General features: G+C 42.5%; 1 protein-coding gene across 8 annotated transcripts in view; it reads left to right on the plus strand.

The window, feature by feature from the left end:
• LOC117211328 (nuclear factor 1 X-type-like) overlaps positions 1–18,176 on the plus strand; it is a 64,526-nt gene that overhangs the window by 39,569 nt on the left and 6,781 nt on the right. For 5 of the 8 annotated variants that reach the window (XM_033455063.1, XM_033455065.1, XM_033455066.1 and 2 more), the window contains 4 exons: positions 294–347; positions 485–583; positions 5,099–5,239; positions 8,864–9,007. In XM_033455063.1, the coding sequence (XP_033310954.1) occupies positions 294–347; positions 485–583; positions 5,099–5,239; positions 8,864–9,007 (438 nt within the window). The remainder of the gene's footprint in view (positions 1–293; positions 348–484; positions 584–5,098; positions 5,240–8,863; positions 9,008–18,176) is intronic. The other 3 variants (XM_033455064.1, XM_033455069.1, XM_033455070.1) reach the window with 3 other exon arrangements.

Raw genomic sequence — 18,176 nt, forward strand, 5'->3', positions numbered from 1 at the left:
GAAAAAGGAGGAGGATAAGATAAAAATGTGAATGTTTTCGCGGACGGAAGGGAAATAGAGATCGTAAAATTCGAAGGTAGATTTTGATAGTTCGCTTGACGAAATGAAGGCAAACATGACAATTTGGACAATTTTTCATTAAGAATCTCTTTAAAGCCGAACGAAGAAAGATTTGATCGAACATGAATGCACATTAAGAACTGCATAATAAAGTACCCATAGAAATCTGCGGGATCTCGAGAAGATTTGATAATTAATAAAACTAACTTGCAAATCCTCTTCGATTGTTACAGAGGTTCTAAATGGCATCTGCAACGCGAGCAAGGAGGAAGAGAGGCGGCGAAAAGGTAAACGAATAAATTTTCCTACAATCCTATGCCAACAACCTTTTTCACTTGGTATTCCGCGAGTTCTCATGCGTCGTCAGTTGTTCAAAATTGCACGAACGAGTAACGTCTTATGGTCGGCTGGGTTCTGTTCCCAGGTGCAGGCTACCACGAACTATATAACGGTGTTGTCTGCAATGACACGATCCTAGCGACAGGTGTCTTCAGCTCCAAGGAGCTCTGGATGCTTTCAAAAGGTACGACGTACGATCCTCTCTTCATCATCTATCGCATGGACTCTCTATTCGCTGATCTCTGGGATATCGAAAGTCTCCAATCTGTTTAATACGAAAGAAAGGAAAAAGACGATACGTTTAAAAGAAAATTCTATTTAGCTTAAAACAATATTATGGATGCTTTCGAAAGGTAATCAACGAGTCGATATCTAGGAAACCTTTTGAAAGCATCCTTTCGATGATGAAGTAGGAAGGAACTCGCTCCACGATAACGTCCAATATTCACGAAGCTGATTTTCGTGATCGAGCACGTTGTTGGTCGTTCTATCGATGCTGATTTATTAACGTTAGAAACGTTATTCTTAGCCGTGGAACGCGATTCCACTCGACGGTTATCCTTTCGGCATACCTGAGACCACTTCACTCCTCTTTCGCTATCAAGGACCTGATGAACGATTGGCACGTGTTGCATGTGCATCGCGGTGAACGCTCACAGTGCTCTGTTAGTGTAACTCGATCAGGAAGGGATTGTATTCGTTGCGAACGCCACTTGTTAGGCAGTTCGATACCACCCTCTGTAATCAAGTTCAGAGAATTTGTAAAATTAAATATAGAATCTAATCCCTTGTCTTTCTCGTAAGAATCGTACTATTCACTCAGCGGAGGATGTTGAAGCTAGTTTCGTATTCTTTTGCAAAGAATAGCGAAAAGTGAGATAGACAAATAGGTCGTAATTTGGTAGGTCAAGGTTGTCAACGGTCCTCCGAGCGCGTCCCATCGATAGAACAGACGAAACCGAGTGTTATTGCCCGACATTGTCTGCCAATTTCCGTCACGAACATATACAGAAGCCACTGTGCTGCCAGTCTCCCGACTGCTTCTCTATTAGTCACCGATAACCGCACAGCCAAATTTCTCTCGATGCCTGGACCGTCGCAAAAATTCGTCAAATTCCATACGATAAAAGTTGAAATTCAACGTGAAATTCCAAAGAGCTAGCTGAACAGGTCTTAAAGTTGCTTGTATCTTTTATATTCCTTCAAACTTCTTCAAACACTCTCCGACTCTACATTACACTCTATCAAAATTCTTGCTTTCCGATTCCATGCAATATCGAGGATTTACCCTAAAAGACAAGGGGAAGTCGTCAGTTCATAATTGAAGCGATCAAATCGACCGGTGGATCATTCGAGTCCATTTTCATCGGATCCTCGCCGAAGGGAGCAGCGTGACACGCATGCACCGCCACTAAATGGAATAATAGGGCAGGGGAGCGCATATTGAGAAGCGGCGCGAGTCTCGAAACGCCTCGACGTATGCATCTGCACTCTTCCACCCTCCTCCTCCTTTTGCCACTCTCTCTCTCTCTCTCTCTCTTCCCTTCCCCACACCGCTCCTCGCGTCACCGTGGCAGGAGATTAGTATGCAACCCGGTGTATTAATAGACGGGGAACAATGCTCACGGCCTCAGAGGCTGCTGAGAGAGCCTCGCAGCCTCTCTTTCTCTCGCCTCTACCTCTGCCATCCTCTCTCGCCGGATGAGCCAACTCCCGTCTGCCGATCTTTGCAACTCGATCGAACGCCTTTTTTCTAATGTTTCTTGGATTCTGACGAAGAAACATCATGGATAAAGCACGTTTGTTTTAGCCCAATCGATCCTAATTTCAGTTGGATTAGGTTCGATGAAGAAGAGCTAGAAGTTTAGGGTTGTTTAAAGAGAATTATGTACTCTTGGATTCTCCAGATCGTGCATTTAATCTCATAACATCCAGAGGGTAGTTTAAATAGTTTAACGCTTTAAGGATGAGTTACGAAGATAGAAAAAGAGCCAATTAGGTTCTTTAAATCGTACGTTTTATTCCACGCTATGACAGAACTCTTCTCGTCGTGTATTATTTTATAGATACACAGGGGATAAGTCGCGAAGAAATAGAAACATTTTCCAATTTAAAAGAACCAAGATTTAGTTCTTTGCGAAACTTCAGCTACAAATCCTCGGAAGAGGTTCTTCAGCTCTCGACAAAAGACACGCCACTTTTCCCATTCTCGCACCTTTGTAGACCACGTTTCTTGCTAACGCGATCCCAAAGACTCCGAGCAGCTTCGTCCCTCTTTCTATAAACCTACCCCTTCGATCATCGTTTCCCCATCAATCTCAATATCGCGTCAGCCGAGAACACAGGCCACGGGAGAGTTAACCGTCCGACAATACTCACCCCTGACGCCGCCAGCCTAGCGGAGGAATTTTTTTCAAAGTTCGCCAACTGGTCCGGTCCTAGCTCTCGTTCGAAAAAGGCCGGAATCAACGGCGGAGGGAAAAAAAGGAAAAACCGTGAATCAGTGTCCCGACGCCGTGCGCGATTTTCGACGAATTTTTTCCAACCCTCGGATACGTCACCGGTTTTTTGTCAACAATGCACTTGCACACACACGTACACACATAGAAACACGTATGCAGGTGTACGTGTACGCGAGTCGAGCGGGAAAAAATGGTAGGCCCGCAGGGGGGCAGTATTTCCCAGGCATTTTTCTTCTCTCTCCCCGATGTGAGAGGCGCAGCACGTACGGTGGATAAAAAGGGGCGCAATTTCCGCGGGGGGTGGGAGCCTACCTCGGCTGATGTGAAATAGAGAAGAATATCCTGTCGGTGGTGACGGTCGACGACGTGCAAGATGGAACATAATAGAAACACTCCTAGGGGAAGGGGTGAGTTTTAGTGGCGAAATTCCGATGATTCGAATCGCGGCTACATATATGAAGAAGTAGCGGAATATGGACACGATGGTGATTTGCTTCTTTTAAAATCGTCTCAACTCCTAATTGCCAGATACGCGCGAATTATCTTTATCGGAGAAATGAAACCACAGGCTGTTGAAACTTTCTCTGATAGTGTAAAACCTTACGATTACCCCCGTGCATAACAGTCCCATAAAATAAATAAAATACGAAGTGCAATATATATATAAGATTCGATACTGAGAAAGGAAAAAGAAGAGAAATCAGACAACCACATTATCCTCTAGAATCCCGAGATTCCGTTTCCTCCTAAATAATTATCAGTATCAATAGAGTTCCATAATTCCAGCTTCATAGTTAGCATGAAAGCAACTATGTCTATGGTATCTTGCCCGCTGTTTCCGCTATTCAAACTAGAAAACCAGTAGACCGGGGCCTATATCCAGATGGAAATTCATCGCGTGGCGCGAATTACCGAAGAACACAGAAGATATTGCATGCGAGGGGCCGGTGGACACCGGTCGCGAAATCGGTCGCAGGTTTACGAGCAGGTCGCTTACACAAGATGCAAATTCCACGGCAGTAGCTCAACCTAATTGGTCGTTGACCGTCGAGCAACGGGGAGATCCCTATATTTACGCGTCGCCAACTGCGACAAACTGGAATCCTATTATTTTACGGTGGCGCTGATTCAGCGCAACGTGTAACTGGAGCGTATTCTAATGGCCGGCACCACGATTAATTAACCGATCCCACCGCCACCATCGTCCCTCTCTCTCTCTCTCTCTCTCCCTGCCCTCCCTCTTCGTCCCTCCTTGGAACACGATTGTGTTTACGCGAACAACGAGACGATAGTTCTCTCTCGGACTCGTGCCCTTTCGACTTCTCGACAACACGATTTAGGGAGGAATCGACAGATAATTGGAGGTATTAATCGTCGATGGGAACGTTTGATTGGTCGTCGGGTCTTGGTAAGGATTAAACGGGATTGTTTTCGGCAAGGTACACTGGATAAATCGTCGACGTGGAGCGAGTTCGTGCGATCATACGATGATAGAGGTTTATTTTCTTTGCTCATTATTTTCTTCCATCATTCGATATCCTAGAAATCTAACACGGATCTGTACACATTTCTAAGCGATGCGTTTCTTGTATCTTGGCATGTCCGTTTTCATACGACTGAATCTTACTACTTTGCTAGATAACATACTCGAGAAAGGTATTAATTCTTTCACAGTGAAGGTCGCTGAAAACTGCAAATCGTTAAGATTCATAATCGTTACGACGATACATGAATCATTATGTATCTTCCTGTTTTAAAATCTATCATATGGTCAATACATATTAACCAATAGATAGATACATAATTTTATCCAAATGTTCAGATGAAACAACTTTTGTTCAAATAGCGCAGCATAGCTATTGTAGCGTCATTTAAAACAACGGTGAAGGAATTAGTACGTACATATTAGGTTAATGACTAATATTCAAAAGAGAAGAAAATTTAGTGTTCAAATTTCTCTACACCAATCGGAATCGCTTAAATCGAAAAAGAAAGAAAAAAATATTGCCTTCTGCATAAACAATTTTTACAAAATATAAGAAAAGAAGGGGGAAGGTTCTCGAAGGAAAACGCGCGGAAGTGCGATTTTCTCGAGAATCGAGACCGCAAGAAGACGAACGCGACAAAGACTACGACCAAGACGAAGATTACGACTTTAGCAAGAGAACGACGAGAAGAAGCGGATGACGTACGAAACGCGCTAGGATCCGTAACCGCTAATGTGTGTCTGGTTTCAGCGTCCATACTGCATGACCTCAGCGACATGCAGCCTCAAATAAACGCGATCAAAATAGAGCACCCGCCGTACTACTGCAGCAGCTACACCCCTCCGTCCGCAGCCACGGCCGCGGATCATGCTCAGCCAGCGGCTAGCTTCAGTGAGTTTCAAAACCTCTACGTTCGTCCTTATTTTTAGTGGATGCACACTGTCACCTGGTTCCACCACTAACTTATAATCTTAACGTCATATGTGGGTATTTCGTGTGATGAATTGCAGATTCAGGAGAGAGATCGGAGTTTGAACAGAAAAGAGGGGAGAGTCGAAGGTGTGATTGATTGGGAATTAATGGGTTAATAAAGGAGGAAGAGATAAAGAGAGAGAGAGAGAGGAATTGGATAAACTGGGATTTCAAACAGACAGAATTGGGATATCGTGATTGAAAGCGTTTCGAATTAAGAGGTCGTGGTTTGGTGGATTATATCAATTGGGAGCATTACGTTGCGGAGGACTGGTAATTGGGGATTTTGTGACTTGAAGCGGCACGAATAAAACGCGTTGTAATTCGATGGCACCACGAATCGGAAGCGTGATTCGGAGCACCGTGAATTAGAAATTTGGTAATTTGAAACGCCATGTATCGGAATCCCTGGAATTCGGCGTTCCGTAAATCGTAGCGCGTTCATTCAGGAACTTTTCCGAGTGATTACGGTACAGTCCTAAGCATGCTAAATCAACACATTCCTATTGAAAACGTTATAAATCAATCTGTTGTATTTTGAAACGTTTTACACCGACGCGTCGTGATACGAAGTAGCAGAAATTGTTGCCTCGTAATTCAAAGTGTGGCCGATTGACGCCTTACGTATCGAGGCGGCACGGTTCGGCGGATAGTAATCGAAGCCGGCTGCAATCTTGCCGATGCCTTTCAGTAGGTTGCATCGCGAAGCAATCGGTCGCGAAACGATGCGTCACGGAACGATGCATCGCAGCGTGCGCCTCTTCCCTCTCTTGTGCACCTACACACGGACCTTGTTTACCAGCCGCTGTTTGCGAAACGGCAGAATTTCACGGTATTTTTATCGTTTTTCTACGCGTCCACTAAAATTAAACCGTTCGAGGACACCGAGCAACTATGCGGAATCGCGTTTTACAGCAGCGTGCATCTCGAATACCTTCGCAAAAGTGCGTCAGACTATGGCCGATGGCAACGTTTTTCAAAACATTTTCCACTTCTCTCGCTACTATTTTAGCTATGTTTTCTTTTTACCAACAATTACCAAAGCTCGACCTTTAAAGTTGTAAGTTGATTAACAAAGATATTTCCTTCTCCCTCTCATATTTTAATTTTTCTTTTTGCGTTGTATTAAAATTCTCCTTAGCATAAACCTGTGCAAGTTATGAGATATAAATTTCCTCCGCGATTTTCTACAGGACAGTGTAAAATATCGTAGGGCATGAAAAGAGTATGTACGTACTATAAATCTCCCTATTTAGAAAGATCCAAGACACCTCGAAAGCCACACTGATTAAGCTCGTATTTCGTCATTCCTTAGATTTTATTACCTTGGTACACGATCGGCGTTCAATTTCTCTGAAATATAAATGACTTGGTGTCGTTAGTGATAATGCATACGTAAAACGTACCATTTCACAGTGGACACCAAAATTGAATCTAATTCACCGAGTAGGGCTATTCGAGTAATAACAAATTCCCAGCGGTCATGGATCGAAAGATCCTTTCTTTTTTTTTCTCTGTTCCGCGGATTCAGTCTCATCCCGTCGGCTTATCACACGGTCCTTTGTTATCGGGATCTACTTTGCTCAGCGTTCTATAGATCATTTTCCCTATATATTTCTCTCTTTCCGTTTTCTATTTTCTTTCTATTCTCCGCTCCAACCCGGCTTTATCGCGCCGCTCTTCTACTCTCTTTCTCTCTCATTCTCCCATCCTCGCCCCTCACCTCTTAACTCTTTCATCGATCAAACGATAACCACCAGCCCTCTGCCTCTATGCACACACGCCACGAAACGGAAGTCACTGGATAGAGATGAAAAAGAAGAATAACTTCCGGCTGAAGCCTTTCGTAGGCAAAAAAGATTCGTAAAGATAGAAGGGGTTGGAATAATAGGAATTCGCGGGAGTAAAGTGTTTCTCGCGCTAATTTGAAGCTGATAAAAGTTACGTTTCTTTGAAAATCTTATCTTCTTTAGAGATCCCATTACTATCTTTGTGTTTGACATTAGCAGAAGATATCGCCTCGTGTTCTATTGTTTGTGCTATCCGTATAATTGTCCTTCTTGATAGAATTTATTTACCGGATACTAAGGATCGTAGTGAAGATTGCGGGAGAATTAAAGTAGAAAGTTCGGAACAATAACATAATAACACGATATATGTGCTTCGGTGTACTATATTTCCCTAGCGAAGAGCAAAACTTGTAACTTCATCTTTGTACAACCCTTCCATCCCCCAAAAATTCCGTCATAAAACTTTAGTCCCAAATAGCCTCAATCCACTCCTGTCCCAAACCTAGAACCCTCGACCCACCCTCAAATACCATCGCTGGCGCTACTACCCCTCCTAGGCCATCGTATCCGAAAGCTTAAGAAATACAAATATTCGAGTCGGACGAAGCAAGAAATACGAACGTACGAGTCAGAAGGCAAGAAGACGAATACGTGGAAGGGGTTCGGGTCGAACGTTAAGACTTTCCAGCGAGAAGCACGCGGAAAGTTTCGACTCTTTGCGCTGGGAGGGTTGCAACGGCGGCGGATAGACGGAATTTACGGACGGAATAAAATGACCACTTTCTCAAGCAAAATACATGCACACACACATATATATACACATACACACGCGCGCACACATATAAACACGAGGTCGAACGTGTATGAGAGAGGGTGAGGACGTTGGGAGTTGGGCTAGAAAGGTCGGGGGTGCAGGAAAAATTCCAGCAATAAGCATAGCTGGACCAGGGCCAACCCCGTTTCCCCCGGTTGCTCCCTTTTTATCATACATACGTTGCCTTTATAGCGGCCGCGGGACACTTGATTGACTGTATTGTCGTTAAATTAACGACCGGCGTAAATATCGTGGTGCCCCGGTGAACGAAGCTAATTTTATTGCCGCGAAACGACCGCCCTCCATTCGAACGTGCATGCAAATCCGTTAACAAGAAGACCGTGTATTCTTGTTCTTATTGCTTTTCTTTGTTTCATTTGCTATCTAAAGGGTCGAACTGTTCTTGACTGGGGATGTCTTTATCTTCAAGGACGATGCACGGGAAGATGGAATCGTAGCTTTAGGATGAAAAGCAGGGTGGGGGGATTTTTGAAAAATAAAAGGAACTTCTTTGTTGCATAAGCAAATCGACGAATTTAGGATTGTTTTAGTTGTCAGGAATTTTTATTTGATTTTAGTATAGATATAGTATAGCAACGTAGTGTGTGAGATTAGCGTTGAGTAATTCTCTCGTTAGAATGATAATTAATGAGAATCTTGTAGCACGCAATTTGACTTGAGTTGCGGTAGAATTTTCGGTTGAATATTCAAAGAGGGAAATATCTCTGTGAAAGAGAGATACTTTTACCTCCTTTGTCAGCTCGTTTGTACGAGCAGACGCGAAAGAATACGAAGTAGAAACCGCGGAGGAGTGGGCGAAGCATATTTCCCTCTGAACTCCACTCTCCTCTCTTTTAACATCTAATTATTTCATACGTAACCGCTAATCGTTGTGTAACTTTGCAGCAGTGTTTTTAACTTTACTTTTCTGTTTCGTAGGCCCACCACCGGTGCATCAGCTCATAAGGAACGACAAGACTGAAAAGCCCCCTACGGTTTCCGTATCGAGTGCGCCGACATTCTCGCCGGTGCTCAGGCCAGAGGATGGTCACCGTGGAATGGATTCTCCGCACTCGCAGACGGGTATGTGCCGATAAAAAGAGCACATTTATCGAGATTTCTCGTACCTAAGGCCGTGATCATCTTTTCAATCGTAAAAATGACTGCCGGAGGCCGCCTGTCCAAGTGGCTGCCACGGTACTTCAAATGGAGGATCTCTCGAGATCATGATCCTTTCTTTATCACTTTGATGTTTCGTCTGAAAATTTCTCAGTCAAAATATTTTCTAATGACAAGACAGATTGACTAAACGAGTTTTGAATTAAATATGATAGGAAAGACCCGGATGAGCAAAGAATGAGAAAAGACAATTCTCTCGGAAAATGTTTACTATCTTTTGTTCTCCGTATCTGCAGCTTGATAACTTGATAACGTAGTGTTACAAGGATCGCGAGGTCCTCCATAAACAGCGAGCGGTAATTTGTGGTATCTTAACGCGTGGACTTCATCTTTGGTGCTTACATGATGGAAAAGTGGTGAGAAGGATCTCTCTAGAGACGCGTGTCTCGTATGAACTGTTCTCGAATTATCCATTCTTATGCTGCATCACGTAAAAGATCTTTTTCCAAAACAAAGATATACGAAAAAATTGTACAAATCTGACTATATTTCGAAAACAGTTTCTAAAGGACTAATCGTCCGTGTACGAGTCTCTGTCACTTCCTTTCAATCTCGAATATTAGTCCAAGATATGGCGTCCATGTGTCAAGATTTGCTCTTCGTTCTCGAGAAAATATTCCTAACGATCCCTTGAAAAAAAAAAAAAATAAAAGAAAAGAAATGAAATAAAAATACCTTGGAAGCGAGTTTTCTTTTAACGTAGCATTTGATTATGGGGAGTTCACTGTAAGTACTCTGCATACTGGAATGCATACTCGCTAGACCGGAAGTACGGCTAAAGACACAAAGAACACAGAGACTGTCCGACGATGATTGCGACTTCTCGACCCTTCAACCCTTAAAACCCGTTTCACCCCTAACATCTGACATTCCCAAATTTTTCGCTCTCTGTTTTTTTGTTCATTACTCCCGGAAGTTGCCGCACGACAGAGAGTACAAGATCTTAAAATACAAGATCGTCTTGTTCCTGTGTCTCACGCGCTTCAGTACTGTCCGCTTGTTTTGCCTGACGAGTTCACTAATAAAAACGATCCTAACGTAATCGGCGAGCAACGTACGAGAGAACGCGACGGTTCCACGCGTCCTTTGAGAACCGGGCAAACGCCTTCGAAAGCGGAGCGTCAGAAGGATGGTACAAATGATTCCATTGGTTCCATTGCCATTTTTCGCTGCTTCCAACATCGGTCGTCGATAAAACGATCGCGGTCGGCGTTGTCCATCGGTTAAGGAGCTCGGCGCTACGGTATAACGACGATGTATTTCGAATTTTTCGCGTTTTTTGGAAATATTCCTTAAGTTATTCTGAGATCTGTGGATCAAAATTACTTTTTAACATTAAACAAATAAAGATAAAGGAAAGAAATTATCGTATGAGAAAAATTGGCAATTCGAGTGTCGAGTTAATTCTTTATCCTCGATTAGCCTCTTAAACCATTGAATGGCATATGATTTATTTCGATTAGCCTGTCGTATAATATCTAGCAAGTATGGTCGATTTTTCGCGCGACTTTCTGTACTCTATACACTCCACCACCCCGGTAGAAGTGTTCTCTCTGGCGTGGTTGGAGGCGGTTATGCGTTTTTAATGTGCAATAATGTGCATCCTCGTTGCACCGTGCGCCGGGTTCCAGTACAACGTCGGCGATTTGGCGCCTCGAATGTCCAGTGTGCGATAGACCCAAACTGAGCTCAGCCAGGCATCATGTAAGTAAATCGATCACCAAGGATTGCTGGATCTCGATCCCCAGAGGACACGGCCGAGAATCGAAACCGAGTAAAACGGTCCTCGAGCGTTGCGACGGCCTCGCTAACCTACTTCGAACATAGTCGAGCAACTGTGATGCGATACGGAAACTGATAGAATAATCTCGTACAAAGTAGGGTAATTGTGACTCGAGATTGCACGACATTTTTTCGTTTCTTCTTTATGACTGGCGGAGCAACATTTACGATACAATCGTCTTTTGAACGCACCTGCTTTGTTTCGATGTATAGTGGAAGAATTTGAAACGTAAATTAAGTTTTTAAGTCGATCCTTTAAAAAGTCTCTTGGGAATTTAAGATACGTTGTAATGATTCGAACGTTCATCCATGAGACAAATTATTTCAACGAAGTTTGGTATTTGTTTAACGCATTGACGGCTATTAAAATGCAAATGATTTCGCCTTTCGGAGCAAGATATATGAAATTCGCGTGGCAGCCGACGTGCTAACGATAAAATAACAATTGATGAGTTCTATTGTCCGGTTCGAACGCTGACGATACTTTTAAATTAGAAGCAAGATGCTTGAAACTAGGTTAGTGGGGCTCGACGCGACTTTTCGGCCAGTCGAACTAACCGCGAGAACGTCCAAGAAACGAACGTTGGTCCTTGGACAACGCGAAAATCCTTGAAGTTTAAATGTTGCACGTCGTTCCGTCGTTTCGTTTCGACATAACGTTACGTTCGAAAGATCCGATTCCGATAAAAATTTTAAACGAAAAGAAAGAACGCGTGACAGGTACGCTAATAGATTAAATTTTAAAAGTTAATGTCTCCGATTTTATTGGAAAGTAAACGTTCGAAAGGAAATTGAAGATGAGAAGGAGGCGAGAAAATGATTAAAAGGGGATCGAGAGAAGGAGATCCGGAAGGGTAGCGAGCGGAATTTTTCGAACGATCCATGGGATCCGTGATCGATGGCCGCGTGCAGCTGCAAACAGCCTTGCAAGCCGCGTGCAAGCCCTTAATGTTCGCGTGAAAATGACGCGTGATGATCTCTGTTTCAGTCTGAGCCCGAGCGTAGAGAGAAGCTCGCTAAACTCGACTAAAAGGTACTTTGTGACTGGTTATTGACTGTTCTACACATATATATACACTTATATATCTATTTATATCTATATATATGTATATATATTTGTTACGTATAAATTATATAGCGTACATATGTACGTGTATACGTGACACACGGTGGACAAACGTCGTGTGCGTGGGACTAGCTATTGGCGCGAACGTGTGTCAAGCTTGCGTGCGTGGACTGTTTCGAGTAAGCATAGTTTAGAATCCTAAAAGGTATCTGACTGAAAAATCGTAGCAGATACGAAGAAAGTAGAGGAACGTCTCAAAATTGCCAGCTTTCGAACTTTTAAGTTTCACTATTTTTAAATCTCCAACTTTTTACATTTTTTATCTTTAGACCTGAAACTTTTCGGATTGCTTAATTTCTATATTCAAGCACAAATACGGATTCTCACATATTTGATAATCTTCTGTTCCGATATCGGATGAAATCTTTGGAAAATTCTTTTTACTGAAAGAAAGAGACAAATGAAATAACCTAGAACAGTGCCAAATTTAAATGTCCCCGAACGAATTCAGTCACGATTCACGTTCGCATTCGATCGTCCTATTGGACGGTCACGCACGCAGGTAAACGCACACGGTCGCTCCCTCACTGGCGTTTCCAGGAGCACACGTGACGAACAAACGATATGGGCAAGTGTCAGTGGCTCGTTACCCGCCACACACGCATCCACCGAAGGAACTTCCGGTTCTCTCGATGCCGCGTGTCCGTGTACGCGTATATGTACGCACATGCATCACGATGTCGTATATATACGCTCGAATATTTTTCTATATTGCTGTCACGTTTGTCATTTCTCCTTTCCAGTGGTTGTTTCTTTTTACACTCTACTGTCGTGTCTCTTCTTTTCCTTTCTCTCTCTTTGATTTCTCTATCTTTATCACGAATATTGTACGTACACGATCGGACACGCGTACACACATATATAGACACATACACACATTCGTACACAGAGACACTCGTAAATACGTTGGAACGTTTTACGAGACCTACTCACGCACTCACACCATCACTTAAGCCCCGTAGATGCTCTGTTATCGTCTATCCTTCTGTTTCTCTTTTGTACATTACGTATCGTCGAACTCCCGCCCGACGATCCGCGTCCTTCGTAAATTGCGATCGATCCTCGCGCGAAAATTCCAAGAGTTTCGTCGGAAAGAAGAGCTCACAGTTTAGAGACTCGATAAACGCATCGCGGATCGGAGATGTCTCGGAAGAGATTTCTTCGAATCGAAGAAAATCGCGTACGAATTTCAAGAGTTTAAAGCGTCACTTAATTCCAATTGGAGTTTCTCTCGAACATTATGCAAAATCTACGTAGCACCGGTGAATTGTTTCAATCGTTAAATGTTGGAAATCTCGCGTTACCGATTCTTCGAACGTTCAATACCTCGTCCTGTTAATCCTTCGAACTTGCTATTTAAAATTTCGAAATCTTCGAATATCGAATATTGAATTTTCGAATCACCGATATTCGATAACTCGCGTCGTAGGTTCTAAAAGATTTCGCTACGACTAAATTCTTAACGTTATCGACGAGCAATCCAACTGAAGAGCTCCTGAATCCCGGTGGCATCGAAATCGGCGAGCTTCCTTCACAAAGTTTCCGGCCGAATATGCATTCGTTCGGCGCGAGGGTAGGGCGCGAATCGTCGACGCAGCTCGAAATTGCACAATCACGTTCCCACCCCCGAACCAACCCTCCATAGCACCACTATATATGTATATCTTTATATATATATTTCTCAGTGTATATTGGTGTCTCTGCAAGCATTACACACACACGCGCGCGCGCGCGCATACACACACACACACATCTACTTTCTCGTCGACCAACCGCTGCACACGGACACATACGTACACACGCTGGATTTCGAGGGTGTCTTCGATGCGGCAGGAGACAAATTTGCCCGGCACACACTTCCTCTGAACCCTCGTCGGCGAGTTATTGCAAATTGAAGATCGGTTGGAACGCCTCGAGTTCTGTTTGGAGGACTGCGACGATTTTAACCACCTATAACGTCAAAGTTCCTTCACTTCTGAGTAAAAAGAGAAATAATTATCGATTGGCGATTCTTGATTAGAACATTTTTAAAAACATAGGCGTACAATTACGTAACTTGAAAATCTCGCGACATTGCATGAAATTAGAAACGATGAATTCTCTCGAAAAAGATTATACAGATCTCTGAGATACTAACAACGAAGAAAAGTGTGAGCGTGGTGGTAAAATTTAACATCCTGCAGTATCGTAGATTTCGGAAAAGAAAGGGACGAAGAGGGAAATTACGCGAAAGGAAAGCTAAAAAGAAGAAATGGAAAGATAAAGGGAGACACGTCGAAGACGAGGAGAAAACGGAGAGAAAAACGCAGGAAGTAATCGTTCCTCGCGGCATGCACCGTCGTCGAGCAAACCTCTCGAATGCCTTCGCTATCGATCTCCTCCACGATGTTCGGTTCTTCTCTGCCTCAGACCACCTCTCTTATACGTTATGTTCACCTTAATTCAATAGAACTATTGCCCAATCGCGCTAAGTGCAGTGTTTAATATTTTTCAGCTTCTAACGGGCCATGCTACCTCTTTTCAACAATTTATTATCCTTCTGCTCGATTTACAAATGATACATTATCCTCTGATTGGAAAAGAAAACGAAGGAAAATTCGAATATCGAAATTAAGCGCCGTTCCTTTCGTTGATCGAACGCAGCGTATATTGGATGGAAGAAAATACAGCGAGGCTATATATTAAAACGATCAGCGACATTATGAGTCGTCGAGACATCATAATCGATGTAGCCGCACTTACAGTTGTAAACATCTTAATGTAGAAACATAGTAAATCTCCGAGTGTAAAAGTTATTTGCCAATTAATATACGAAACTTTGTTGGTATATAATTCTGTGAAAAATAGCAAATTGTGTGTTTCAAGAATGTGCTTTGCAAATTATATACTATAAACAATTCTTCGAACATTATGCTACAGAGGAAGAAACACCTCCAAATTAACATTTTATAGTCCTGAACGTGGTTTCAAACTCCTTGTATCCCCCTATATGGCAATATAATCAAACTTGAACACCTGATAGATTTTAAAAGCTCGCAAAATATATGTATATGTATCTCTTCCATCGATAGTACGCTAAAACGGCACGTCCTTGTTTCGTTTGTCCCATCTTTTTCTTCTATTTCTTCATGTTTTCCTCTTTTTTCTTTGAAATTTCCTTTCTTGTTGTTGTTTTACGAGTTACCTAGTTCTCGACGCTGTTGTTATGGTAGTTGTTGCACCGTGTTGACTCCATCGTTGGTTATTGGTTGGTTTGATGACCGTCCACATGGAAAATGCTTGTTTCACGCGCGATACGAGCGAGTTTTTTTTACTGCATTCCCTGCATAGAACACCGCGGTATTACGTCGAACAATCGATTGCCGTTCAAGTGTCCACGAGCTTTGTTCTGTACAGTGCGCGAGCCCTGTACGATTTATTGGTCGTTTCCATTACTCGCTTTCCCTGTATTCTTTCTCGCGTGCTTTTTCTATCCCATTTTTCCTCCTCCAAGATGCACGAACATTTAATTTTTCAATTGATAGGTTTCGCTGTAACGAAAGACACGTATGAAACTGACGATTAGAAAGGAATTATAATACGATCCTTTTTTCTTCACGTCGAAAGTGTTACGTGTGTTAATCTTCGCGAGACTTTCGAATATCCAACTTTTAAAACTTATGAACGATCCTTCGATAAACATTTCGGAGAATTAGAATGATTTACATTGTAAAGATCGACGACTTGGATTTTTTTTAATTGCGAAAGCTAGCGTAAAATACTAAAGAATGCCGGATATGACTGAGAAACTAGTCTTTCGACTGCATGACTTGTTAAACCACGATGAAACACTGGCACCTGTCCACTTTGCGATCAGCGAAGTTTCAACCGGGTCCAGACGTTAGCTAGAAATCGTAGATGTCGTGAAAATACTCTGGACTTTGTCGTTAGAAATAGAAAAAAGCTTTCCTCTCTCAAAGAATAGTACTCTACGATTATTTAAAAACAAAATAGTAAAAGAAGATTGCAAAGCATTGTCGAGCAAAAGGATTGAAACGATCCCTTTCCACCCTCGAACGACCGAGCGACAGAGGGATGGAGAGGGACGGGAGAGAGAGAGGGAAGAGAAAGGGCGGAAAATGAAGAAAGTGGACTAATTCGAGGGTCGTGTTTGTCCACCACAGGGAGATCCCCGAGAAATCCACCTGACGTCTGATTGCGATATGGTAAACCGCTGCGTCACGAGGAACCGAAAAAGCAAGAATGTTCTATGTTAGCCCATTATGAGAATTGTTATATACATATGTGTGTTAGCATTCGGTGTTGCATCTCACATAACTGTTTAAATATACCTATGTATACAGTAATGAACAAAAGTATCGGTACAAATCAGATTTTCCTACAAAATCCTCTGTACGTACCTATACAATTTCCCAAGGGAATCTAGTGCCAATACATACTTTTATTCGTCACTATATATACAGATACATATATGCGTGCGACAATTATTATAGATAGATACGTATGTATGTGTATTTCTTCGATGATAATCACCAGCCATGCTGATAACTATTACGATTAAAATGGATGTATATATGTATGTGTATTCGTAATAATTGTTGCGCCATTCTATATAGCCGCCTGCAGCTGTGTGCACGATTGTTCGCGCAATGCTGTCGTTGGTAGGCGTGCTGACCGTTTTTTCCTTTTTTCTTTCTTTCGTTCCTTTTGTTTACTCGTTCGGTTCTCTTTCGTTTTGGACGTCGAGGTGGAAGGGCTGCCTGTTTAGTTTAATGATTCAATTTCTGGCCGTTCGCTGCAACACCGTCATTGTTCAAAGAAGAATGGAAAAAGGGGAAGTATCAAAGAAATTGAATCAGCTGAATGTCTGTTGTAGTTTCGATGGCCGCGTGAGAGATAGATTTTTCGATTTCAGTTGTTCATTTCGATTATTTTTACGCGTCGCGTCGTTCGGACGATCGACGAAGCTTGCGCTTTCAGCCATATGGTACAGCCATGGTCGAAAACGATTTAAAGGCGAACGATTTTCTACTTCGAAGGGTCTAGATAAATTCCAAATAGAAAAGAAACGTTGATGTTACGTACAGGGATACGTACGATCGATGCCAGACAAGTGTAGAAGTACTCGTGTCTGACTTAACACGAACCCATTCTACTGCCACTCTAAAGATCGTAATATATTCTCTTTACAATTAAACTTTTCCCATCCTTTGCGCATTCTCGATAGAATCTCTTTTAGAAACTATCGAGCCATTTAAGTTCTGAAAATTGCAGAAATCAATTAAGTTACATTTATATCTCGGCTAACGGTTTACTTCCTCGTTCGAATAAAACATGGAGTAATAAAATATAAAATAATAAAACCACATGGAATCGTTCATACTTTGACAGATAATTTCTAATGATGTTTCTACGATTCGACGACATCATAACGTTAGTTTCATCTAGGAAAAAGATTGTATCGCTTTCGCGCTGTATCGCACCGACGACTAAAACGCAATCCCCACAATGCATCCCCCACGAAACTAACCAAATCGATAATTCTCTAACCAAACTGGTGTTTTTATATGCCTCTATATGGAAATAAGTACACTCTACGATATTCCTGTTCACCTGTGTATGTATAGTAACATATGTGTATAATATCTATATATGTATATTTTTCTAACGCCCCGTTTGCCTGTCCGTCTGACTGACCTGTCTGTTACCGATCAATCAAACCAGAGTGAAAAGAACAAAAAAAAGGAGATAAAAAAGCGAGGATCAATATTTAGCCGATCCAGTCCCTGTCCCCGTGTATTTCGAAGCGTAATTCCAACGTAGTCGTCTAAAAAATCGGTCGAGAAACATCGACTGGAACCAGAATGATTATGAGATCCGGGGCTTGGAAACGGACAGACAGACAGACAGACGGACGGCATTTCTCGCTAACTGCGTAGTACCGGTCTACCTGGTAAGCTAGCTGTCGCTGTCTGACTGTCTGTCTGTTTGTATGTTCGTCTGTGTCTGTCTGTCTGTCTGTCTGCCCACCCTGTTACACCCACCTGTTCACGTATTACTACTTTTAAGGGTACAGCCTCGAGTCAGGAATAAAAGCTCGCGATGGAAAATATGCAAATCTCTCCCTCGATGATAATACGTGATACGATGATAAGATAATACGAA

The sequence above is a fragment of the Bombus bifarius genome, unplaced genomic scaffold, assembly GCF_011952205.1.
Source record: "Bombus bifarius isolate JDL3187 unplaced genomic scaffold, Bbif_JDL3187 scf7180000008232, whole genome shotgun sequence".
Classification (NCBI taxonomy): domain Eukaryota; kingdom Metazoa; phylum Arthropoda; class Insecta; order Hymenoptera; family Apidae; genus Bombus; species Bombus bifarius.